This window comes from Microcaecilia unicolor, chromosome 6 (assembly GCF_901765095.1).
Source record: "Microcaecilia unicolor chromosome 6, aMicUni1.1, whole genome shotgun sequence".
Taxonomy (NCBI): Eukaryota; Metazoa; Chordata; class Amphibia; order Gymnophiona; family Siphonopidae; genus Microcaecilia; species Microcaecilia unicolor.
In genome coordinates, this window is record NC_044036.1 from 50,436,153 (window position 1) to 50,464,147 (window position 27,995).

A 27,995-nucleotide genomic window follows, 5' to 3' on the forward strand; every position below is an offset into this window, starting at 1 on the left:
GTGACGGCGGGGGCGGGGTTGATGACGGCGGGGCGGGGGTGATGATGCGGGGGTGGGGTGTCAGGGGCGGGGTTTGAGTTTGGGCGGGTTTTGGGCTGGATTTGGGCTCGTTTGGGTGGGAAAAAAATTTTCCACCTGGCAACACTGAAAAAGATACATTTCACTGACCACAAAATCTCACAAACCAAAATGTCCTATTTAAAACCTCTTTACAGAGGGGCTTCACTAGCATAAATCTGCATTTACACACCTAACTTTAGGCATGAACGCGTAAGCTAGATCAATGGCTGACAGAAATGCTCACACCTACTGTAGGGGGCCCTTTTACTAAGGCATGCCGGAAAGTAGCCTGCGCTGGTGTAGGCACGTGTTTTGGATGTGCGTAGGTCAATTTTTCATTGCGCCTGGAAAAAAAGGCATTTCTTTTTTTTTTTGTGGCCGAAAATGGATGTGCAGCAAAATTAAAACCAGCACGTGTCCATTTTCAGCCTGAGACCTTACCGCCACCCACTGACTTAGCGGTAAGGTCTCACACGCTAACCGGGCGGTAAGCTGCCAGTGCCCGTAAACTGCCAATTACTGCCGGGTAAGCAATAGAAAATATTTGTATCATGTGTTTTGGGTGTGCGTCAAAAGTGGAATTACCACCCGGGGCACACAGTAGCCAGGTGGTAGTTCCAATTAGGCACGTGTTGGATGCGCGTAGGTGCCTACACGGCTTAGTAGAAGGGCCCCTAGATGCATAAATGCTAGTATTTTATAACCCACGCACGTAACTGCCTGACATGCCCTGACCCACCTATGCTCCTCCTAGGCCCAGGTCCCCTCAATGTTGCACACGCTAGAATTTGAGTACTCAACTTATAGAATAGCAACTAAGGGCTGTTATGTTCATGACTGTAATTGATATCAATTAGCAACAATTAAAGTCCATTGTAGCCGCTCATTAAAACCAAGTATCAGCTCATTATTAAATTGATCTTATTCTATAACTTGCATGCATAAATTTGCACGCTAGTCACAAATTTGGGTGGACAACCTTCTAGAATTAGGGTGTAAATGGACAGTTATAGTCTATTCAGCATTATGATACGAACAAATAGATTGGCCAAAAATCCACTTAAACATATCCAGATATTTTATTGTGTTGTCCAGCATGCTGAATATCGAACCCTGAGTTTCTGTGTCTCTGCTTTCTATAGTAACAAGCACACTGACAGCATGCAATTGGATTAACCCTGTTGTCTGTCCGCAGTGCATGCACCTATGGCAAGAATATGGAGCTTGTGACGTTTCTCCTTGACCAGAATGTTGTAAGCATAAATCATCAAGGCAGAGATGGGCATACAGGTAAGATGACAAACGTCTGTTAATAACAGAGCTAAGCACCTCAGATCTCTCTCACCCTATCACCATATTCTTTCAAAATTAGAGACAGAGCAGCCATTTACAAAAATTCCTCTTATCCTAGCTATTATAACTTACAGTAATCATTTCCCATCAGAATAAGTGCCGACATGTAGGGTTGACACTTAAAAATAAAAAGCTCTACTATTTTTTCCTAGCAGAGCAATTTGCTTTATAATGGATCCTCTACAGGAAATCAGTCTTTTAAGCTTTATGGTTATTTGCTATAACTCTGTTCTGTTGAGGTGAAGCCTAATGTTTACTGGAGTGACTGTTGCCTCTGCTAACATTTCAGGACTGCACTGTGCTTGCTACCATGGCCATATCCGGCTGGTTCAGTTCTTACTGGACAATGGAGCAGATATGAATTTGGTGGCTTGTGATCCAAGTAGATCTAGCGGTGAAAAAGATGAACAAACATGTTTGATGTGGGCTTATGAGAAAGGTACTTTAACCCTGTCATTTATACTGCTAAGCCAGTCAATGTATACAGTTGAGTTCATGTATTTAGCTGTGCCATATGCTTAACTAGTGCATAAAAAATATGTTTCATCTGTGACCGATAGATCGGTCTGTCTAGAGCAATCTGGATAGCAAATATCTGGATAAATACTTTTGAATATTGGTCTTTTCAAAGATATTGTCACAATGTCAGGAGTAGAAGTGAGCCCTCGTGCTGATCCAAGGACCAGCAGTCAGAAACCCCAATGCTTCACCTGCGACAAACACCGTTCCCCAGCGGTTGAGCCCCTGGGTTCAGGTGGGCCCTTTACAAAGGTGCACTAGCATTTTTAGTGCACACTAAAAATAAGTGTCCACTAAACGCTAGAGACACCCATATATTCATATGGGCGTCTCTAGCATTTAGCGCATGCTAAAAGCGCTACTGCGCCTTTGCAAAGGACACCCTAACACATTTCCTCTCTCACTTCATCCTTTAATTTATAGCAAATTCATTTTGCTGATGTCCAGGGGATAATTTTATAAGTATGTGTATGGCTACAAATGGCTTTTAATGTGCTTGAAATATCCAAATCCCAATTTTGCAAAACCAGGATTTGGACATTCGATACTACTGTACATCCAATAGCAAGGGGGCGTGTTGTAGGCATGTTCTAGGTGGAACTAGGCAGGGCCCTAAATCAAGATGCCCAAATAGTGATTACCAAAAGGAAGAAACATCCAAGTCTAAAAAGAAGGACGTCCTTTATTTAGACCTGTTTCAGGAATGTCCAGGGTACAGAATGATGCTCTGATTGAGCAGTTGTCCACTGGATGAATTAAGGCATGACACCTCCTTAACCCCCCAGTGGTTGCTGTTCTCCGCCTCTCTCCCTTGAAAGTGAATCTGAAAGGGGATATGTCAGCTTCAGGTATTACAGGCATTCTAAACAAAATAGGAAGCAAGTCTGAGCAGTAGCGTAGTGATTAGTGTAGTGGACTGTAAAGCAAGGGATCTGGGTTGAAATCCTACTTTAATTCTAATGTTTTTGTATTATGAGCCCTCCAGGAACAGAAAAATACTTACAGTACCTAAATATATAAGCTACCTACAAGCCTGAAGGCTATCAAAATGGTGTACATTCAGGTACAATAGGTATTGCTCTGTTCCTGGAGGGCTCACAATTACAAAGTAAAGCACAGCACCCCCCCCCCCCCAGGTGCATCACACCCCCCTGTGCATCACCTCCAAGCCCCCCCCCCCCCCCCGGGTGCATTCTTCCTACCTGCTGGGGTGCTGAGAGCAGCCGTGCAGCTGTCGGCTCCGCTGGTTCCCTGCTGCCTCTGCCCCAGAACAGGAAGTAACAGCAGAGGCAGCAGGGAATCAGTGAAGTCGACAGCTGCGCGGCTGCTCCCTGCACCCCTCCTGCAGCACGCACCCGACGCGCACTGCTCCCACTGCCCCACCCTCGGTACACCACTGATCCTTTGGTTTATAGTCCACTGTACTAACCACAAGGCTGCCACTCTGCTCTGCATTGTGGCCATTTTCTAAGAATGTTGCCATACAGGTGTCCATGTCCCTTGTTTTCCCCTGTTCATAATTTGGACGTTTCATTTCGTTAAATGGCTGTTCATGATGGATGTCTCTAGCACATGGATGTCCACCTCACATATTTTTGAACAGGAAATCTCATCATATTTCCTGTTGGAAAACACATGAGATGGATGTCCGTTTGGGACGTTCTGATCCCTATTCTGACTTGGATATCCTTTTCAAAATACCCCTCTGTGTACATAAGTAATGCCACACTGGGAAAAGACCAAGGGTCCATTGAGCCCAGCATCCTGTCCACGACAGCAGCCAATCCAGGCCAAGGGCACCTGGCAAGCTTCCCAAACGTACAAACATTCTATACATGTTAATTCCCGGAATTGTGGATTTTTCCCAAGTCCATTTAGTAGTGGTTTATGGACTTGTCCTTTAGGAAACCGTCTAACCCCTTTTTAAACTCTGCCAAGCTAACCGCCTTCACCACGTTCTCCGGCAATGAATTCCAGTGTTTAATTATGCGTTGGGTGAAGAAAAATTTTTTTCTCCATTTTGTTTTAAATTTACTACACTGTAGTTTCATCGCATGCCCCCTAGTCCTAGTATTTTTGGAAAGCTTGAATGGATGCTTCACATCCACCTGTTCCACTCCACTCATTATTTTATAGACCTCTATCATGTCTCCCCTCAGCCGTCTCTTCTCCAAGCTGAAAAGCCCTAGCCTCCTTAGTCTTTCTTCATAAGGAAGTCGTCACATCCCCGCTATCATTTTAGTCACCCTTCGCTGCACCTTTTCCAATTCTACTTTATCTTTCTTGAGATGCGGTGACCAGAATTGAACACAATACTCAAGGTGCAGTTGCACCATGGAGCGATACAACTGCATTATAACATCCTCACACCTGTTTTCCATACCTTTCCTAATAATACCCAACATTCTATTCGCTTTCCTAGCCGCAGCAGCACACTGAGCAGAAGGTTTCAGTATATTATCGACGACGACAATACACTTTTGTAAAGTATAACATGCTGAATATTTGATGATTATTAATAAAAATAAATTTTAAAAAATAACAGAAAAAAAGCATAACATAATTTCCTTAAAAGGAGCTTGAACTAGGCCCCTCCTTATTAAGTCAGCTCTTAGGTGCCCAGGAGGTGAAAAAGAGTTCCTAATGCACATTTGCTTAAAATCCAGAATAGATGTCAAAAAGAAAGTAAGAAGGTCATCAAATTCATGAAACAAAGAGAGCAGGTCTCTAAAACGGAAAGCTAAATAATGCATTCAGTTGATCTGGTTGAGTATTTCCCTAATGACTTCCTTTATTGTTCCATCTGAAATGGCACAAAAGAGCCTAACAGTTACTGGCATTTGAAAGTTTACTTAGAAAAAGCCTTTTAGAGGAAGCTTAAGGAGACATGGAAATGGATTTTGTTTGGTTTGAGCTAAGAGCATAATGTACAACGTAGGGGGGGAGGGGGGGGGATACAAGTTGTTTCAGCTTTAATAACACACACAAAAAAACAATGCGTGATGTGGCCATGTGTCGCCCAGTCAGCTATATCAGAGTCAAAACTATCAAATAAAACAATGAAATTAAAATCATACATTCAAGAAAATCAAACATAAATCATATTTAAAACATAAGATCAAAATTCAAATCAAATATAAATAATGAAAATCATGCAAAACACTAACAAACACCCAAAATAGATAACACAGTAGTCAAAGTGCATATCAATTACATTATACAATAGTAAATGATGTGTAGAGGGAACTGTCAAAACAAAATGAACCTGGGCTTCATTGTGTTCAATAGTGAGACAAACATCAAATGAAGCTATTGAACACAATGAAGCCCAGGTTAATATGCACTTTGTGCTTGTGTTAAAAATCCCAGTTAAGCGCCACCAGTGTGTTTTTTTTCTAGCGAAAATGGTGCTGGTGCTCAAATGTCAGGCCACCCTTCAAGGGTGGGGTGATCATTGAGAGACCCACCCCACAGTTGCCAGGCCCCCTGCAACCAGTCACAGAATCTATGACAAGACAAAATTGGTGTGTAGGGCCTGCGCTCTTTCATAAAAACTTGGGGACCATGGGTCAATTTTAGCAGACAATGGAAAAGGTGTCGGTACTCAGTACCCCCCTCAAAAAAAGCCCTGAGCACCACTGAATATTTTCTCCCTCTCTACTCAGCTTAAATATCGCTAAATATCTAACCTCAATAAATGAAATGAAATGAAATGTAGTGAATATGTTTCATAACTTCTTCTCCAGGTCATGATGGCATTGTTACACTCCTGAAGCATTACAAGAGACCACAGGATGAATCCCCCTGTAATGAATATTCGCAGCCTGGTGGAGGTGTGTATTTCACACTGTCATTGCTGAAATCATTTATGCTTGAAGAGAAATGAGGATCCTGATGCTGAAGGAAATTTCCTTGTATTTCAAATATGACAAATTCATAATGCACATTCCTGGCATGAAAACACTCTTTCAACTTTATGATATCATTCTCTGTTTCCCATTCGTAACTAAAATATTCATTCAATGAAAACAAAATGATAGTTTATGCTGTTGCATAAATTATAATGTCACCTTTGAACACACCTGTCAGTATTTTGAAGTGTTGGTCTTGCTTGAGTATGCTCGGTAACAATATACCTGTGATAGCTTGGGCATGAATAGTCGAGGGTTCTGGGTCTGCGGAGAGGACTGAGAGAGAAATAAAGCCAGCTGAGCCCAGGTACAGAATAAAAGGCTACATGCTTATTTATACTAACCAAAACTATACCTGCCTTACTTTGCAGGCTCAAAAAAAAAAACATAGATCAAACAAGTCCTTTCTACATCTCAAGCCTTATTAACATATTCCCTGGGGCCGGCCTCCTTCCCATACTCTGGGCCTGAGGTTTTAAACAGTTTATTTACTTCTTGATATACTGTGAATCATAAATATTTTATCTAGGTAGTTTACAGTTTAAAAAAAACATTAAAAGTTAGGTTAAATAAAGTAAAATATGGCATGTTAAATTAACAATAAAAAAAAAATTATTGAGGGATCAAGGTAAGCCTATCCTATATAATAATTTGCACCTTCAACGTTCCATTGCTGTCTGGCTGCCTGGGTTCATAACATCAAATGACGTCAGCCAGCCTCCAGCGTTCTGTTCCCCCTCACTGCCCCGCCCTCGCGTCAAAATGTAATGACATCAGAGGGCGGAACAGTGAGATGGAAGGGAATGCTGGAGGCAAGCTGAACTGACGTTAGGGGATGTTACAAAAACAGACAGGCAGACAGCGATGGAATCCCGAGATACAATTTAGGCAGCAGGGTGACGGGAAGTGGGCAAACGCAGTAAGCAGCGGTGCGAGACTGAGAGGCGAAGGACAGCAGCCTACAATGCTACATTCCTCCTCACTGTCCTGCACTCGCAAAAAGACGTTATGAAGTCAGAGGGCGGAACAGTGAGAGGGAAGGGAAAGCTGGAGGCAAACTGAGCTGATGTTAGGCAGACATGGAACCGCGAGGTACCCAGTGGATGACACAAAACAAAAATCTAATATAATAAAACGCACCGTGAACGTTCTAATGAGGACAACGTTCTGAAGTCACTAAAACACTCCCTGAAGGGTTCGTGGCGTCCGTGGTGTGAAGCCACCCAGCCGTCTCTGCCCCGCCCTCGCGTCAAACGTCATGACGTCGAGGGCAGAGCGGAAACAAGAACAAACAAGTCCGGCAGCGCAGCATCAGGGAAGGAGGCGGCGCTCCCGACGTCTCCAGCCTTCCCTTCGCTGAGATCCGCCTTCTTCTGATGTCAAAGATGACGTCAGAAGAAGGCGGAACACAGCGAAGGGAAGGCTGGAGATGTCGGGAGCGCCGCCTCCTTCCCTGACGCTGCGCTGCCAGAACCGCCACGGAGGTAAATTTAAAAAGAAGAAGAAAAAAAAAAAAAGGGAAAGAGAAGAGGATGGGCAGTAAAGAAGAACAATGGGAGCAGGAGGGCAGGGGAGAAACAACAGCATGGATGCGAAGGGGGAGGGCAAGGATGCGAAGGGGGGGAGAAGAGGGCGGGCCAGGCTGGGACATGGGAGAGAGAGGAGCATGGATGCGAGGGGGGGTCATGGAAGGGAGAGAGGGGACTTGCAGGAAAAGGATGAATGGAGGCGACAGGGGACAGAGGAGCATGGATGGACATGGATTGGGAGAGCAGGCCTCAGGGAGAGAGGGGAATTGCTGAAAAGGGATGAATGGAGGGGGCAGGTGACAGAGGAGCATGGAAGGGCATGGATTGGGAGGGCAGGGCTCAGGGAGAGGGGAATTGCTGGATAGGGATGAATGGAGGGGACAGATGGGCATGGATGGATATGGATTACAGGGCAGGGCTCAGGGAGAGAGGGGAATTGCTGGATAGGGATGAATGGAGGGGGCAGGTGACAGAGGAGCATGGATGGGCATGGATTGGGAGGGCAGGGCTCAGGGAGAGAGGGGAATTGCTGGATAGGGATGAACGGAGGGGACAGATGGGCATGGATTGGGAGGGCACGGCTCACACACACACTCTCACAAACACACTCACACCCAGACTCACTCTCTCTCTCACGCACACACACTCACACTTTCACTCTGACTCTCAAACAGTCACTCTCACATACACTCTCCCAAACATACACACTCCGAGGAAAACCTTGCTAGCGCCCGTTTCATTTGTGTCAGAAACGGGCCTTTTTTACTAGTTTATATATAAAAGAAAAAACAGGATAATATCTTTTAAAAAAAGGATACAAAACACACAGACAGTGCAATCACTGTCACACTCTCTCTCTCTCTCTCTCTCTCTCTCTCTCTCTCTCTCTCTCTCTCTCTCTCTCTCTCTCACACAGATACACACACAGAGTCTGTCTGTCTGTGTGTCTCTCTCACACACACACTCTCTCTCTCTCTTTCTCAATAACACACACACACTCTCTCTCTCTCTCTCTCACACACACTCTGTCTCTATCTCTCACACACACTCTCTCTTGCAAACACACTCTCTCTCTCACATTGTCTCTCTCTCTCTCTCACACACAATCTCTCTCTCTCACACACACACACACTCACTCTCTCTCTCACACACACACACACTCACTCTCTCACACACACACTCTGTCTCTCTCTCACACACTTTCTGTCTCACTGTTACATAATTTGCCCCATTATTTTTCTTCCTTAACTTGAAGAAACCCCCAAAACCTCTGTCTCATAATTCAGTTTCTGGAGCACCATGAGTACTTTTAACTGCAATTTACCCCCTCAAATTATGTTTTACCCATCTTAGTGGCTTTGAAAATTGTCCTCCCCATGACTTCATGCCATGGCTGTTGTACTGTTTCTCTTATAGCAACATGGCTTACTCAGTGGTGTTGTCCTGAGATCTTTTGCAATGTGTGATGCTTAGTAAATAACCAAACAGCACTGCATATACATAACATTGCAGATTGCCTGTTTGCTCATTCTATTTCCTACAACAGGTTTAAGAGCACATGAAGTAATCAAGTCACTTATTCTGCTTGCTGTTTGCACTGTGTTCATTATATGCAAAATTCTGTAAAATCAGACAGTGAATTGCATGTCTTCTGCAACTGGATTGTGTTAGAGATCTGACGTTCCATTTCCACCAACAAACATGACATCTGAAAGCTCTTGGCTAAAATCCTGAACAGCTTCTTAAAGCCAGAAGAATCTAATATGCCATGCTTTTCAGTTCACTTTTAAGAATAACAGTTAAAGTGAATTTGTTCTGTAGTATACAATATGAATCACACAGTTTTGATCCATCATGATTTAATGGAACTTATGATGCTATTTCCTGGTGATACAAAGTCTCAGTTGTTTAATGCTGATAGATTTATTATATCTTGGCTTCTAGGTTATTGACTTTAGAGCTATACAAAGTCTAAAAGTAATATTCTTTTATTTTAGATGGTTCGTATGTATCTGTTCCTTCTCCTCTTGGAAAAATCAAAAGTATGACTAAAGGTATTTCAGTTTCTGTAATTGTGAAAAATATAATCAGATACGGTTTAAAGTCAACATAATTGCATGAAATGCATATACAATTTTTAAATGTTTGAAGAAATCTTTAGAAATATGAACAGTGTATGTACAAATACATGAGGGACCCTTTTACTAAGGTGCGCCAAAAAAATGGGCTGGGCTGGTGTAGGCACGTGTTTTGGGCACACACAGATCCATTTATTTCATAATTTATTTCATAATTCACTTTATCACTCAGGGATTTCAATGCAATACCACATGTATTCTTTTGTACTATTTATGTGCCTTAATGCAATATCACTTGTAATTCTCTACCCGGAAATGGCGAGTGCCATTACGGCATAATGTAAGCCTGCAAATTGGTGGGAAATGTGGGATGCAAATGCAACAAATAAATAAATACATTTTTCAGCGTGCCTGTGAAAAAGGCCTTTTTAAAATTTTAACCGAAAATGGACATGCGGCAAAATAAAAATTGGTGCACGTCCATTTTGGGTTTGAGACCTTACCACCAGCCATTGACTTAGTGGTAAGGTCTCACACATTAACCGTGCGGTAATCATCTACGTGCGTAGAATGATGAATACCACCCGGTTTCTACCGTGCAACCAGAAAATAAAAATGACTTTCCCGGTGCGTGTTACGGATGCACGTCAAAAATGAAATTACCGCAAGGGCCACACGGTAGCTGGGCGGTAACTCAAAATTGGCGTGCATTGGGCACGTGTAGGTGCCTACACAGCTTAGTATAAGGGCCCCTTAAAGAGGTCTTTATACTATGTGAGGGTAATTATGTAGCAGGGAACCTAGATTAATAGGACAAGAAAGCAGCCATTTTTTTTCTATTTTGTAAAAACAGATGGATGCCTCTATGCCTATGGGGCTCTTTCCCTTTCACTAAAGTTCTGTAAGCGTTGCACTTATTGTACCTTAACTACAGAAGTTGTATGGGAACTTATGGTTTATTTCTATCTGATAAAATTGCCTACCTTACCAAGAAAATCAAGGTGATGTATAATTAGAAAGGAACTTCATTGAAATATAGGAAAGTAATTCATACACACAGTAGGGTTATTCAGACCAACATGCTATTGGCTGCTGGTTCTCTCAGCTTCACATAATCCAAATTTTATCAATTTGCCGACCGGGACCCAAGCCTTTCAGACTTTGGAACACAAGTGTAAAAAGATGAGTTTTTAAATTTATCCTAAATTGTTTGAGTGAAACTTCTGATCGAGGGAAAAGTGGGAGATTGTTTCAAAGGAAAGAAGCCAAAAAATAAAATGCTGTTTTTCAAGTAACATGGAGGGGCATAATCGAATGGCGCTGGCGAAATACATGGCCGGCGATGTATTTTGGCGGTGCCGCAAACAGCTGGCCAGACCCGTATTTTCAAAAAAGATTCGCCGGCCATCTTTTGTTTCGACAATACGGTTCCGGCCAGCCAAATGCCTTGAATTTGGCCGGGGTTTGAGATGGCCGGCTTCGTTTTTTAGCGATAATGGAAAGTTATGTCGGCCTTCTCAAACCCCGGCCAAATTCAAGACATTTGGCCATGGGAGGAGCCAGCATTTTTAGTGCACTGGCCCCCCTGACATGCCAGGACACCAACCAGCCACCCTAGGGGTCACTGCGGTAGACTTCAGAAAAGCTCCCTCGTGCATAGCTCCCTTACTTTGGGAGCTGAGCCCCCCAAACCCACTACCCACAAATGTACTGCACCCACTAAAATTGCTCCAGGGACCTGCATACAGCCTCTAGGACTTATTGCTGCTGTATAATTTTGGCACACCAGTTCACACCTGAAGACTAATCTCTCTGAAAAAGTCCTTTCTTGAAATAACCACGTTTACTCACAGTTAAGTGCAGATCAGAGGTTGTGCCCCACTGGTAAAGAGTCCCCTGGTACTAAGATTAGCAGTAGGTCAGAGCTGGCACAATGGTGTACAATGCCCTCTTTCAGCACCATGCAGGGTAAGAACTACGTTCTCTAACGTGGGTAACACAGGAAAGGGAACTAAAACTGGCTTACAAAAATGGCCACTACCACATGGACTACAACAGGAAACAAAACAGGGCACACTCTGACCTGGTTGGCAGGGGGGAAAAGCACCATGGGAGTACAGCCCAGTACCGTACACCCAACACAATGCATTGGTAATGTGACTCTGCAGTGCATCTAACAGAAAAGGTGTCACACTCACCCGAGAGCCATATCGCAACCAGGGAAAGGCTGTCGGAGGATACTACACATTCTGCTGTCATGGAGGTGGGTACGGCATTTGAGGCTGGCATACAGGCTGGCAAAAAAGGTTTTTAGTTTTATTTTTTTAGTTTGGAAGGGGGTTGGTGACCATTGGGGGAGTATGGGGAGGTCATCCCCGATTCCCTCCAGTGGTCATTTGGTCAGTTGGGGCACCTTTTTCAGGCTTGGTCGTGAAAATAAAAGGACCAAGTAAAGCCGGTGAAATACTGCTTAACGCCGCTTTTTTTTTTCCATTATCGGCGAAAGCCGGCCATCTGGTAGCCACGCCCATGCCCACCCATGTCCCACCTTCGCTAATCTACTGACACGCCCCCTTGAACTTTCGCCGGCGAAGCAACGGGAAAGCGGTGATGCTGTCAAAAATGCCGCTTTCCATTATACCGATTTTGCCGCTTTTCCGAAATCGCCGGCCATCTTCCGATTTATGTCGTGAAATGGCCGGCGATAACTTTCGAAAATAAACTGGATAGTAACATAGTAAATGACGGCAGATAAAGACCTGTACGGTCCATCCAGTCTGCCCAACAAGATAAACTCATTTACATGGTATGTGATACTTTATTTGTATACCCGAGTTTGATTTGTCCTTGTCTTTCTCAGGGCACAGACCGTAGAAGTCTGCCCAGCATTGTTCTTGTACCAAGTTCTGAAGCTAACGTCGAAGCCCCTTAAAATTTACACTCCAGCCCATCTCTATCTATTCAGTCACGATCACGGCATAGACCGTAGAAGTCTGCCCAGCTCCCATTTTGTTTCCCAATTACCGGCGTCGTCACCCAATCTCCGATAAGATTCCACTGAACCATTCCTTCTAAAAAGTAGATTCCCAATAAGCCTCAGAAGGCTTGGGAAGGATCAAACGATGATCATTTATAGAGCGGAGGACTCGAGTTGGAGTAAGAAGAAAAGTTAATCTGGCTAAATATGCTTTATGTGTAAACATAAGAATTTTGAATTGAATTCTTTGTTCCACAGGTAACCAATGCAGTTTGGAGAGCAAAGGAGAAACAAAATCCTTACATTTCGAATGACACATTGAGCATCAATATTCTGTAGTGTTTGCAATCATTTAAATTCAAATTTTGGAATGCCAGCATAGATTACATTATCAGTAATCCAGGCAAGAGCCGATTAAGGCATGGTACAGGGTATGTAAAGCATTTTGATGCAGATAACTATGGATTGACCACTGGTAAAATCCTTATCCTCAGAATGAGCTCCCTTTACCACAACCCTCTGCTGCCTTCCACTCAACCAGTTCCTAACCCAGTCAGTCACTTTAGGGCCCATACTGAGGGTACTTAGTTTATTTATTAGTTGTCTATGGAACCATGTCGGGCTCATTTGATTTTATTTTCAGACCTCACAAGAATAAAGATTTGAAGGAAACCTTTCGTATTGTGTTTGAGTTTACTGTGTACTTTGCTTAGTAAAGATGATACGACAGTTTCTGTACTATATCCAATTCTAATACCGGATTGAAGCGGGTGCAGAACTAAAGCAGATTCTAGATAAGATCACAGTTGGAAGAAAAACTATCCTTTCGATAATTTTAACTATAAATGAAAGGTTAGAAATAGGACGGTAACTTGCCCTGGTTTAAACTTCAGATCCAGGTTTCTTAAGGATAGGGTGGATTATTGCTGCTTTAAGAGAATTGAGAATTGAATCCTCAGTCAAACTATACACAACAATAAGACACAGACACTTTTTTTATTTTTTGAAACGTGCTTTGTAAGCATCTGCAGAACTAGGGAGCACGAATTGAATGTCTCTAATCCCCTGATGGGAAATTATAGACCGGTGAGCCTGAGATTGGTACCGGGCAAAATGGTAGAGACTATTATAAAGAACAAAAAGAGCATATACATAAGTATGGATTAATGAGACAAAGCCAACATGGATTTAGTCAAGGGAAATCTTGCCTCACCAATGTACTATATTTTTTCGAAGGGATGAATAAACATGTGGATAAAGTGAGCCGGTTGATATTATGTATCTGGATTTTCAAAAGGCATTTGACAAAGTACCTTATGAAAGACTCCCAAGGAAATTAGAAAGTCATGGGATAGGAGGCAATATCCTATTATGGATTAAAAACTGGTTAAAAGATAGAAAACACAGAGTAGGGTTAAATGTTCAGTATTCTCAATGGAGAAGAGTAGATAGTTGAGTTCCCCAGGGGTCTGTGCTGTGACTGCTGCTTTTTAACATATTTATAAATGACCTAGAGATGGGAGTAACTAGTGAGGTAATTAAATTTGCTGATGACACAAAGCTATTCAAAGTTGTTAAATCACAAGAGGATTGTGAAAAATTACAAGATGACCTTACGAGACTGGGAAACTGGGCGTCTAAATGGCAAATGACATTTAATATGAGCAAGTGCAAAGAGATGTATGTGGGAAAGAAGAACCCAAACTATAGCTACATGATACAAGGTTCCACATTAGGAATCACCACCCAGGAAAGGAATCTATGTAACATTGTTGATACATTGAAACTCTCTTCTCAGTGAAAAGTGGCAACTAACAAAGCAAATAGAATGTTAGGAACTTTAGAAAAGGAATGGAAAACAAAAACAAGAATGTTATAATACCTTTGTATCGCTCCATGGTGCTATCACACCTCGAATACTGTGTGCAATTCTGGTCACCGCATCTCAAAAAAGACATAACAGTGAGGTACAGAGAAGGGCAATGAAAATGATAAAGGGAATAGGATGACTTCCCTATGAAGAAAGGCTAAAGCACCTGGGGATATTCAGTTTGGAGAAGAGATGTCTGAGGGGAGATGTGATAGAGGTCTAGAGGTGTGATAGAGGTCTAAAAAATATTGAGTGGGGAGGAATGGGTAGTCGTGAATTGTTTGTTTAATCTTTCCACAAATACTAGAACTAGGGAGCACGCAATGAAACTACTAAGTAGTAAATTTAAAACAAATCAAAGAAAATATTTCTTCACTCAACATGTAAGTAAACTCTGGAATTCTTTGCCAGAAAATGTGGTAAACACAGTCAGCTTAGCAGGGTTTAAAAAAGGTTTGGATAATTTCCTAAAAGAACAGTCCATAAGTCATTATTAAGATGAACTTTGGAAAATCCACTACTTACATCTATGATAAGCAGCATGAAATCTGTTTTACTGTTCTGGGATCTTGCCTTGTACTTGTGACCTGGATTGGCCACTGTTGGAAACAAGATACTGGGCTTGATGGTCCTTTGGTCTGTCCCAGTATGTCAAATTTTATGTTCTTATGAGATCTACTTCTAACCTAATTCAAGCTTCCAGGTGCCAATGGACAAGTTAATCTTACCTTCGGTGCTTTGTATAGCAGGTGTAAATGTTTTGCAGATTTGTTAATGAATATGCATGTTGGCATTATGAAATATCTAGTTTGCACATACTTTGGAAACACAATCTCAACATACCCCTTTTTACATGCACACACGACGTAAGGGGACAAGCAGGGCAGGTAATGTGGCAGAGACCAGCAATGGACAAATGCTTCAGCTGGCGGGGGTTGGGGGCCCCTGCCAGCCAAGGTATGTGAGGTGGCGGCGGGAGGTGTGGAGCAGTGGGGAGGTGGGCCAAAATATACCCCCCACACTTTGGGCTCTGGACCCCCCCCCCACATCGAGGTCTGTGCAAAGGGGCACATACATGTGGGCACCCAGTTTATAAAATTGTCCTTTGTAGAGCTAAATTTATAACTATGTGAAAAATACAAAAAGTTGCCTATATTATAAAATAGATTTAAGAACATAAGAAGTTTAATTATTGGGACAGACTAAAGGACCATCAAACCCAGTATCCTGTTTCTAACAGGGGCCAATCCAGGTCACAAGGACCTGGCAAGATCCCAAAAGAGTAAAACAGATTTTATGCTGCTTATCCTAGAAACAAGCAGTGGATTTTCCGAAGTCCATCTTAATAAGGGCTTATGGAATTTATTTTTCAGGAAATTAACCAAACCTTTTTTTAAACCCTGCTAAGCTAAATGCTTTTATTTTATTTATTTATTTATTTATTTATTGCATTTCTACCCCACATTTTCCCACCTATTTGCAGGCTCAATGTGGCTTACATAGTACCATGAGGTGTTAGCCACCTCCGGTGATGAAACAAATACATTGCCACATTTGCTAGCAATGAATTCCAAAGTTTACTTACATGTTGAGTGAAGAAATATTTTCTTTGATTTGTTTTAAATTTATTACTTAGTAGCTTCATTGCATGCCCTCTAGTCTTTGTATTTTTGGAAAGAATAAACAAGTGATTCACATCTACCCATTCCACTCCACTTAGTATTATATAGACTTCTATCATATCTCCCCTCAACCATCTCTTCTCCAATCAGAAGAGCCGTGGAGGGGCCTAATCGAACGGGGCGCCCAAGTTTTCCTGAGGACGTCCTCACAGGACGTTCCCACGAAGGGGAGGGGAAACTTGTATTATCGAAACAAGATGGGCGTCCATCTTTCATTTTGATAATACAGTCGGGGACGCCCAAATCTCAACATTTAGGTCAACCTTAGAGATGGTCGTCCTTAGAGATGGTTGTCCCCAATTTTCGGCAATAATGGAAACCAAGGACGCCCATCTCAGAAACTACCAAATCCAAGCCATTTGGTCGTGGGAGGAGCCAGAATTCGTAGTGCACTGGTCCCCCTGACATGCCAGGACACCAACCAGGCACCCTAGGGAGCACTGCAGTGGACTTCAGAAAACGCTCCCAGATGCATAGCTCCCTTACCTTGTGTGCTGAGCCCCCCCCCCCCCAAAACAAAACCCCAAAACCCACTCCCGACAACTGTACACCACTACCATAGCCCTTAGGGATCAAGGGGGGCACCTAGATGTGGGTACAGTGGGTTTGTGGTGGTTTTTGGAGGGCTCACATTTACCTCCATAAGTGTAACAGGTGGGGGGGATGGGCCTGGGTCTGCCTGCCTGAAGTGCACTGCAGTACCCACTAAAACTGCTCCAAGGACTTGGAGCTGGGTATGCTATTTGAGGCTGGCATAGAGGCTGGAAAAAATATTTAAAAAATTTTTTAGGGTGGGAGGAGGTTAATGACCACTGGGGGAGTATGGGGAGGTCATCCCCGATTCCCTCCGGTGGTCATCTGGTCATTTAGAGCACATTTTTGTGGCTTGGTTGTAAAAAACCAAAGGACCAAGTAAAGTCATCCAAGTGTTCATCAGGGACGCCCTTCTTTTTTTCCATTATCTGCCGAGGACGCCCATGTGTTAAGCACGCCCCAGTCCCGCCTTCGCTATGCTTCCAACACGGCCCCAGGAACTTTGGTCATCCCCACAATGGAAAGCAGTTGAGGACGCTCAAATTGGCTTTCAATTATGCCGATTTGGGCGACCCTGTGAGAAGGACGCCCATCTTGCGATTTGTGTCAAAAGATGGGCACCCTTCTCTTTCGAAAATAAGCCTGCTAGTCTCTTTAGCTTTTCTTCATATGCATAAGTACATAAGTACATAAGTAGTGCCATACTGGGAAAGACCAAAGGTCCATCTAGCCCAGCATCCTGTCACCGACAGTGGCCAATCCAGGTCAAGGGCACCTGGCACGCTCCCCAAACGTAAAAACATTCCAGACAAGTTATACCTAAAAATGCGGAATTTTTCCAAGTCCATTTAATAGCGGTCTATGGACTTGTCCTTTAGGAATCTATCTAACCCCTTTTTAAACTCCGTCAAGCTAACCGCCCGTACCACGTTCTCCGGCAATGAATTCCAGAGTCTAATTACACGTTGGGTGAAGAAAAATTTTCTCCGATTCGTTTTAAATTTACCACACTGTAGCTTCAACTCATGCCCTCTAGTCCTAGTATTTTTAGATAGCGTGAACAGTCGCTTCACATCCACCCGATCCATTCCACTCATTATTTTATACACTTCTATCATATCTCCCCTCAGCCGTCTCTTCTCCAAGCTGAAAAGCCCTAGCCTTCTCAGCCTCTCTTCATAGGAAAGTCGTCCCATCCCCACTATCATTTTCGTCGCCCTTCGCTGTACCTTTTCCAATTCTACTATATCTTTTTTGAGATACGGAGACCAGTACTGAACACAATACTCCAGGTGCGGTCGCACCATGGAGCGATACAACGGCATTATAACATCCGCACACCTGGACTCCATACCCTTCCTAATAACACCCAACATTCTATTCGCTTTCCTAGCCGCAGCAGCACACTGAGCAGAAGGTTTCAGCGTATCATCGACGACGACACCCAGATCCCTTTCTTGATCCGTAACTCCTAACGCGGAACCTTGCAAGACGTAGCTATAATTCGGGTTCCTCTTACCCACATGCATCACTTTGCACTTGTCAACATTGAACTTCATCTGCCACTTGCACGCCCATTCTCCCAGTCTCGCAAGGTCCTCCTGTAATCGTTCACATTCCTCCTGCGACTTGACGACCCTGAATAATTTTGTGTCATCGGCGAATTTAATTACCTCACTAGTTATTCCCATCTCTAGGTCATTTATAAATACATTAAAAAGCAACGGACCCAGCACAGACCCCTGCGGGACCCCACTAACTACCCTCCTCCACTGAGAATACTGGCCACGCAATCCTACTCTCTGTTTCCTATCTTTCAACCAGTTCTTAATCCATAATAATACCCTACCTCCGATTCCATGACTCTGCAATTTCTTCAGGAGTCTTTCGTGCGGCACTTTGTCAAACGCCTTCTGAAAATCCAGATATACAATATCAACCGGCTCCCCATTGTCCACATGTTTGCTTACCCCCTCAAAAAAATGCATTAGATTGGTGAGGCAAGACTTCCCTTCACTAAATCCGTGCTGACTTTGTCTCATCAGTCCATGTTTTTGTATATGCTCTGCAATTTTATTCTTAATAATAGCCTCCACCATCTTGCCTGGCACCGACGTCAGACTCACCGGTCTATAATTTCCCGGATCTCCTCTGGAACCTTTCTTAAAAATCGGAGTAACATTGGCTACCCTCCAGTCTTCCGGTATTACACTCGATTTTAGGGACAGATTGCATATTTCTAACAGTAGCTCCGCAAGTTCATTTTTTAGTTCTATTAATACTCTGGGATGAATACCATCAGGTCCCGGTGATTTACTACTCTTCAGCTTGCTGAACTGACCCATTACATCCTCCAAGGTTACAGAGAATTTGTTTAGTTTCTCCGACTCCCCCGCTTCAAATATTCTTTCCGGCACCGGTGTCCCCCCCAAATCCTCCTCGGTGAAGACCGAAGCAAAGAATTCATTTAATTTCTCCGCTACGGCTTTGTCCTCCTTGATCGCCCCTTTAACACCATTTTCGTGTTATCATTTTTGTTGCCCTTCTCTGTACCTTTTCTAATTCCGTTATATCTTTTTTGAGCTGCAGTGACCAGAATTGTACACAGTATTCGGGGTGCGATAGCACCATGGAGTGATACAAAAGCATTGTAAGATTCTCCTTTTTGTTTTCCAATCGTTTTCTAATAATTCCTAACATTTGAACAAACAATGCTCTCACACAAATTTATACCTGCTCTGAAGAAGGTATAAATGTGCACATGTATTCTGTATATAAATGCATAAAAATGCACATGTACAACTGTGCTCAGCTCCGGTCAAACTATGCCCACAGAAATGACTACACACTGATCATGTAAAAATAAATGCAATATGCCTATTTTTCTTATACAGTTGTGTAAGAGCGTGTTTCTGTATGTCAAAAATGCTTTACACATGGAAATGGCTTTAAAAATCACCCTCTATTGGTTCTTATGTTTCCAGAAGATTTTGCCCATGAAGTGTAGCAGCTGTGGTTTGATAATCCGGTTTCAGTTACTTAGGGACCCTTTTACTATGCCGCATAAGCGTCTATGCACACCCAACACATGCCAAAATGGAGTTACTGCCCGACTGCTGGGTGGCTCTTACAGTAATTTCATTTTTGGCACGCATCTGATACACGCATCTGAAAAATATTTTTTATTTACGGGCGCGCGTAACGGATGCTCACCAAGTGGCATTTGGTGCACGTAGGTCATTACCGCCTGGTTACCGCATGAGTCTTTATCACTAGGTCAATGGCTGATGGTAAGGTCTCAGACCCAAAATGGACGCGCGGCAATTTTCATTTTGCCGCATGTCCATTTTTGGCAAAAATTTTTAAAAAGGCCTTTTTTACAGGCATGCTAAAAAATGGATCGGCATGCACCCAAAACCCACGTTTACGCTACCGCAAGCCATTTTCAGCACGTCTTTATAAAAGGACCCCCAAAGTATTAAAGAAAAGAACTAATGCAATTGAATAGCCTAATCTGGATATCATCTGCCAATGGAGGGCCAAGATTAGTGAAACACTAAATCAGGAAAGAGACAATAGATGAAAATATTGTTTCTCTTGGTACAACCACAGTACCACAGTGACCTTTGCTGTTATTTTGATTTTTTTCCCCTCTTACCTTCTTAAAAACCTCTGCAGATATACATAGAAAACTATAAAGGAAGCATGAATTTTAATATTATAAATTCAGAGAGACATCTTCATGAGATACACTGTACAAAGTATATTACATGTTATTGTGCAATTTTTCATTCCAGCCTAGAAGAAAATTACAGTATTCATCCATGCACTATATTTTGCTGTTATGTGAAATCTTTTGAGTTTTACCCTTTTGATTGCTTCTTTTAATCTGTTTTCTAAGTTTGTAGACTGCCTATAAAACATAATTATTCCATTCTTTCACAGAAAAGGCAGATGTTCTTCTCCTACGAGCTAGTCTTCCTTCGCATTTTCAGCTTCAGCTGTCCGAGATTGAGTTCCATGAGATTATTGGATCAGGTAAACAAAACGGAGACACTGTTGTGCTGACAAATTGCATCCGTTCAGAAAATATGATTTTTCAAAGTTATTTTGAAACCTTGCAGGTTCATTTGGGAAAGTATACAAGGGACGGTGCAGAAATAAGATAGTGGCTATCAAACGGTAAGCTTGCAACGGGCTTTTCAAAGAAACCAATATCCAGACATACGTGTTTGGGTTGTACTTATTTAAGCTAAAGTTATTTCTCTCTCTTTACTTTTATCTTTATAGATATCGAGCCAATACATACTGTTCCAAGTCAGATGTGGACATGTTTTGCCGTGAAGTCTCTATTCTTTGCCGGCTCAACCATCCTTGCATTATCCAGTTTGTTGGTGCCTGTTTAGATGACCCAAGTCAGTTTGCCATTGTAACTCAATATGTGTCTGGAGGATCTCTCTTCTCCCTGCTACATGAGCAAAAGAGGTATGTTGCTTTTACATTTCGGTGCTGAAGTGACCATGGATTCATATAAAAAAAACAAGCACACTTCAGGGCCACCAAGAGACTGAACTGGTCCCTGGGCAGGGCCGCTGCCACCACCCCCCCCCCCCCCCCCCCACTATCATCATCCGCTGCCACCCTCCCCCCAGTTGCTGCCACTTCCCCCCCCCCCCCCCCCCCCCGATGTCTGCCGCAACAGGATTGAAATACCTTGGCAGGCGGGGAACCTGAGGCCCTGCCAGCAGAAGATGTCTTCCTCCAGCACTGACTGCCTGCCCCTGCGGTTGCTTTTCCTCTCAGGGCATGCTCGGTTTCAAAATCGAGCATGCGCGCCTGAGAGGAAAAGCAGCCGCTCAGCAAGCAATGGGCAAAAGAGTAGTGCTGGAGGAAGCTCCGGGTCCTCCCCAGCCTGCAAGGGGGGCCCTGCGCCAGAGTTTTCTCTCTGTTGCTCATGTCGGGACACGATCATTCAGGTCCCATCAGGAGCAGGAGAGAGAGACCCCAAGCACCGGGTCCCCCTTGGAAGCCCAGGCCCAGGAAATTCCCCCCCCCCCCCTTTCGACGGCCATGGCACACTTATAGCAACATTTTTAGGTTTGCAACGTGAGTGTCAGGTCCTGACTGGGTACAGATGCTCAGATTTTAGGCCAGTCATAGTATTTCAAGAGAAGTAATTCCTTTCCAGCGGCAGAAAGGTTGGCACACTGTGTCGTCAAGAGTTCCATGCCCAAACTTATGAAGCTTGAGGTTGATTGTAAGAAGTACGTACTGTTGGAAGCATTTTTAAAAAGCTTTCAATGTGTAAGTGTAGAAACATTTGGCACTGTACATGAAAATAGCATGAAGAGTATTATAAACCAACCCAAATGGGTTGTAGGGGACTGCATATTCATTACAGATTTTATTGATCTTAATTTAATTTTATTAAAAAATGTATAAACTACTAATTTGGATCAAGGATAGAGCCAAAGAGCTATATAATAAACACTGCCAAGGCAATGCAAAATATATTGACAAGAGACCATCAATAGTATACAATCATAAAATCACAAAAGAGGTAAACATCCTAAAAATAAACAGGTACAAACAAAATAAAAAGCGTTGAGCATGTGCTAATGTCTGTTAACACACGCTAAGCTTTAGTAAAAGGGCCTCTTAAATAGATAACATCTACAGGCATATACAGGTCATAGATACCATCCAATACCCTGCTGAAATGTCCTAGGTGAGTAGTGTCAAACTACAGCTCTAGAGGGCTGCAAACCAGTCAGGTTTTCAGGATATCCTTAATGTAACGCAGAGGGGCATAATCGAACGTCACCGGCGAAATAGGTCGCCGGCGATCTATTTTGGCAATGGCGCAACAGCTGGCCGGAACCGTATTTTCGAAAAAGATGACCGGCCATCTTTTTTTTTCGATAATACGGTTTAGCCTGGCCAAATGCCAGAGTTCGCCGGATATGAGATCGCCGGTTTTGTTTTTCAGCGATAATGGAAAAAAAATACCGGCCATCTCAAACCCCGCGAAATCCAAAGCATTTGGTCGTGGGAGGAGCCAGCATTTGTAGTGCACTGGTCCCCCTGACATGCCAGGACACCAACCGGGCACCCTAGGGGGCACTTCTAAAAATTAAAAAAATACATACAAATAGCTCCCAATCAATCTCTCTCCTCCTATCTGGTACATCTCCCTTGGATTTCTGCACCCCAAGTGCATCACTCTGCTCTTCTTGATATTAAACTTTAACAAATCACTGTACCTGGAAATCTAATGCTTATAATTACATGCTCATTAGTATACCTATCTAAAGACAGCACACTATATATTTAATTTAATTGAAGAATACCCCATTCATCAACTACTTGTGCACAAGCTACAACAAAGACACATTCATGTCACAACAAAGACTTTTTTCAATTGCATACAAAAAATGCTTGACATGGAGTTCTTTATTACATAAACATTGTAGCAAGGTACATCCAGATACTTATCTAAAAATGTCTTGGCAAACTCCAGGCAGTCCAAATCAAGATAATAATATCCAAATAGTACAGTTCTTCTTCACTTCTATATTGATGAAGTTCACCTTTCAAATGTCCAGTGCAATTAGCTTACTAAATGGTGAAGATGCCACACTTCCCAGATAAGTCCACAGTCTCTCATCGATGGTACTCAAGTTGTTTAATCAAGTTTGTTTCCCAAAATACAACTCCGTCCTATGATGACTGTTATTTGTCACTGAGATCACAATGGCAATCCTTTACCATTACTGAAACAAATCCTGGATGTTACTTTGTCACAGCAAGATTTTTTGCAATAGCATATTTCCTTAAAACGCCTCTCCTGGCCATTTAAATCATGTCAAAAATTGTACCCATTATTATTATGTGTGAACTAGTAAGAAAGGCCCGTTTCTGTCAGAAATGAAACGGGCGCTAGCAAGGTTTTCCTCGGAGTGTATGTTTGAGAGAGAGTGTGTGTGAGAGATGGAGAGTGTGATAGACAGAGAGTGTGTCAGACAGAGTGTATGTGAGAGACAGAGAGTGAGTGAGTGTGTGCCCCTCCCCCTCCCTTTATGGTCTGAGGCCCCCTTTCCACCCCCACCTCTCTGGTCTCAGGACCCCCCTCACCCCCTCACTCCAGCCACCCATGTCCAGCAACCCTCCTCTCCCCCTGCCCCCCTGCAGCCATCCATGTCTAGCGACCCTCCTCTCCCCTGCTCCCCCTGCAGCCACCCATGTCCAGTGACCCTACTCTCCCCCTGCCCCCCTCCAGCCACCCATGTCCAATGACCCTCCTCTCCCCTGCCCCCCCTCCAGCCACCCATGTCCTGTGACCCACTGCTGGCGCTGGTGCTGGCGCTGACACTTCCCCGCTGCCGAATCGCTGTTCAAAATGGCCGCCAAGACTTCCAATGGCGGACTCGCGAGACCTCTGCTGAAGTCTTGGAGGCCGCCCTTGTAAGTATCGGCAGGGGAGCGCCAGCACCAGTGCCAGCAACGGGCAGGAAGGACTGGGGATCTTTCCTGCCTGCCCCGAAGAATTGGTTACACAACCTGGGTGGATGAAGGAGGGGCAGGTGAGAGAGCAGGGTCATTTGACATGGGTGGCTGGAGGGGGGCAGGGGGAGAGGAGGGTCGCAGGACATGAGTGGCTGGAGGGGGGGCAGGGGAGAGGAGGGTCGTTGTTTGATGTGCCGCTCCCTGCCACTTGCTCCGCGTGTTTCCCTACTCCTCCCCCTGTCTGGGAATCAGCTGTGAGTGATGTCAGCCTGGCTACGGAGCATAGCTCAGCAACTCCGAAGGCGCCACGGACACAGGCAGGCACATTAGAACGTTGGTGGTGAGAATTATTATATAGGATGATGGAGAATTTGCAGCTGCCTATAAAGCTACTTCTCAGATAGTTCTTGTGTGTCATTTCAGCACCACTTTCATCCCAACCCTGGCAAGCAAGGATCACACTCAGCAATGCAAATACTAAACCACACTGAACCCTCAACTGGAACTATTTTTATTCTATTTTCATTTTTAAATAAAGACCATGACTAGCTTGTCATGAAAGTTTGCTTCTGTAAACCTAAAGAAGTCAAACTAAATGTAAACAAAGAAAATGACTAAAGGAAAAAAAGCTTGACTTTGATATATTTAACAGCTTATTACTACTTTTTTGAGTAAGTGTGTGTGGATGTATCAACTAACGATGTCAGGGTGATGTTCCTTTTAATCACAGGAATCTTGATCTACAGTCAAAGCTAATAATTGCAGTGGATGTTGCTAAAGGCATGGAATACCTTCATAATCTAACACATCCTATTATACATCGGGATTTAAACAGGTATGTTCATCTTCTCAGTGGTTTCTGTTCTAGCACTGTACCTATCACAAACTCATTCGCCATTACTGTAATAAGAGCATTACAATCAGCAGCACACAGTTTCTGTGAGGTTGATCATCATGTAAGCTATGAAGAAAAAAATCATGCAATGTGAATTAAGCTAAAGGTATGGAATCATCACAGGTTTTGATGCAGCAGGACATGCAAATCAATCGGCATTTAATCCTAACCTAGCCAAAGAAATTTAGAGTGGAATGCATCTCTGCAGGGAAATTTGGGGAAGGGGGGATATTTTATCTATTTGGGTTTATGCACCGCCTTTTTGAAGGAATTCACTCCTGCTTTGAAGTTGTGATATTTTTACACACACAATATACATTCATTCTTGTTGAAAAGATTTAAGTAGACTCTATGTTCACAAAATTATGGAGGTTTTTTTAAGACCAATGATAGAGAATTGTGAGCTGTTTACGAATCGTAAGTGTCTGCCTAAATGTAGGTTTGCCTGCTTTTTTTGGTTAGGTAGGACAGTCACAGCCAACTGAGGTCTTTTTCCTCCTTTTTTAAGAAATTCAAAGAAAGAAATCAAAAGAAGGAATTTGGTAGAAGGACACTGAAGAGAGGTTGTAAGCTCTATTGAGCAGGGACTGTCTCTCTGTGATCACTTTATTCTATATATTTACATAGTAACATAGTAGATGACGGCAGAAAAAGACCTGCACGGTCCATCCAGTCTGCCCAAGAAGATAAATTCATGTGTGCTACTTTTTTTTATTTGTACTGTCCTCTTCAGTGCACAGACCGTATAAGTCTGGCCAGCCCTATCCCCGCCTCCCAACCACCAACCCCGCCTCCCAACCACCAGCTCTGGCACAGACCCTATAAGTCTGCCCAGCACTATCCCCGCCTCCCAACTACCAGTCCCGCCTTCCACCACCAGCTCTGGCACAGACCGTATAAGTCTGCCCAGCACTATCCCTGCCTCCCACCACCAGCTCTGGCACAGACCGTATAAGTCTGCCCAGCACTCACATCCTGGAGTAGATTTGAAGTATTATTGATCCACTGTTTGTATTTTTGGTGTGTTCACTTCTTGTAGTGGTGATCCTTTTTTGTATATTTACCTTATGGTAAGCTACATTACAATATCAACATAGTACACAATAAAAGTTTTAATAGACAGCAGAGGGTGTAAGCAAAGATGGAACATATATAAATAAGATAGAGTAACAGGAGTAAGAAAATAAGGGGACTAAATTAAAGAAAGTTGCACATGAGGGCAGAAAGGTGCTTTTGTCACAAGTGGGTAATTTAAAGCACCTTATATTTGACTGTGTATGCATCCGGCAATACTGGTCAGAAATCTGGTCGCAACTGGTTGATATCTTTCATCTTCCTGGCTCAATCTCTTATAAATTAGTGATAGGGATCAGTGCTATACAAGTCTACTGACTCACAGTGAAGGGTCTCTAGTTAACACCATGGTATCTTTAGCTCCGAAGGTAATCTTCTCACACTGGAAGTCCTTGCATCAAGCCACTTACCAGGAATGGTGGAACTTGGTGCTTCAAGTGTGCAAGTATGAATCCCACCTTGCTAAGCAGTCTCCCCAATTTATGTGTTATAGGGAGAAATGGCTCCCGCTTGTATCTTACTTCAATGTTGTTCAGTGAAATGCATAAATATTGGTGTGTCTTATATCTCTAGCATGCTCTGTACTTTGATTTGTCTCCTCCAGCTCCCCTCTCTTCTTTCTTTGTCTTTTCTTAATCTTATCTTAATCTAGAAATGGATATTTGCGTTTTACCTGTGAGCTCCAAGGTTACTATTTGCTGTAATATGTTATCTGTTGTCTAGCTGTGAGCTCTTGTTTATCTCTGTATGGAAAACTAATAAAAATAATTGAAACAGAAAGGTGCTTGAATATTATCTTGGCTAGGATAGGAGTGGATAGAATATACTTGTTGCTCATGTGATTCACTCCAAAGGCCCCAGAAAATTCGTGGCTACTCTTTCGGAGGCTCAATGATGGGCATAGGCACGAGAGGGCCAGATGGAACCTTTGCAGGGGTTTTCAGCTGCCATATTTGGCCATCATTAACAACATAGTTGTACCTGTTTATATAACCCTGGCCAGAAAAGCTAGGCCATTATTTGCTCTTGGGATTTTGATTCCCCAAAGCATCCCCCTAACAAATGACTGTGGACCAGCTGTATTACTTGCGTATGACAATGAGAATATTGTAATGCCTCTGTATCGCTCCATGGTGCAACCTCACGTTGAATATTGCGTTCAGTTTTGGTCACTGTATATGAAAAATAGATCTACCTCATAGATCTACCAACCAGAAACAGAATCGGATCATCACGATCATACCTAAGCCTACAGTACCCAAATTGCAAAGGACTTAAATACAAAACAACCTACGTATCCTGCTTCTTCTACATAAGCGCACAACTATGGAATGGACTCCCAAAAGCTGTGAAAACAATCCATAACCATCTAAACTTCAGGAAATCACTAAAAACCAGCCTCTTCAAAAAGGCCTACCCCACTGATCCACCATAAATCCCCACACCCAGCAACACAGCATAACCCATGATCGTACTGGAAAATATACAATCCTCATTCCTTTCGACCCTCATGCTACCTGATACACACCTACCTCTTTCAACCACAATATAACCTTGTATTTGTTATCAACCGACTTGGCGAACGCCATTACGGTACTATGTAAGCCACATTGAGCCTGCAAATAGGTGGGAAAATGTGAGGTACAAAGAGGATGGAACACTTCCCATATCAGAAAAAGCTAAAGAGATCAGGGCTCTTCAACTTGGAAAAGAGATGGCTGAGGGGGGATATGATTGAGGTCTGTAAAATCCTGAGTGATGTAGAACGGGTAGAAGTGAATCAATTTTTCACTCTTTGAAAAAGTACAAAGACTAGGGGACACTCAATGAAATTACATGGAAATACTTTTAAAACAAATAGGAGGGAATATTTTTTCACTCAAAGAATAGTTAAGCACTGGAACTCACTGCTGGAGGATATGGTAACGTATCTGGGTTAATTTATCTGGGTTTAAAAAATGTTTGGGTGAGATCAAGATGGCGGTGCTAACGGCTGTGTGAGTCCTG

At 43.1% G+C, this 27,995-nt stretch overlaps 1 protein-coding gene across 1 annotated transcript in view; it reads left to right on the top strand.

The window, feature by feature from the left end:
- LOC115471773 (serine/threonine-protein kinase TNNI3K) overlaps positions 1-27,995 on the top strand; it is a 262,913-nt gene that overhangs the window by 79,882 nt on the left and 155,036 nt on the right. The window contains exons 10-17 of the mRNA XM_030205595.1: positions 1,256-1,350; positions 1,703-1,852; positions 5,679-5,765; positions 9,370-9,426; positions 20,459-20,551; positions 20,638-20,695; positions 20,804-20,998; positions 24,750-24,854. Of these exons, the coding sequence (XP_030061455.1) occupies positions 1,256-1,350; positions 1,703-1,852; positions 5,679-5,765; positions 9,370-9,426; positions 20,459-20,551; positions 20,638-20,695; positions 20,804-20,998; positions 24,750-24,854 (840 nt within the window). The remainder of the gene's footprint in view (positions 1-1,255; positions 1,351-1,702; positions 1,853-5,678; positions 5,766-9,369; positions 9,427-20,458; positions 20,552-20,637; positions 20,696-20,803; positions 20,999-24,749; positions 24,855-27,995) is intronic.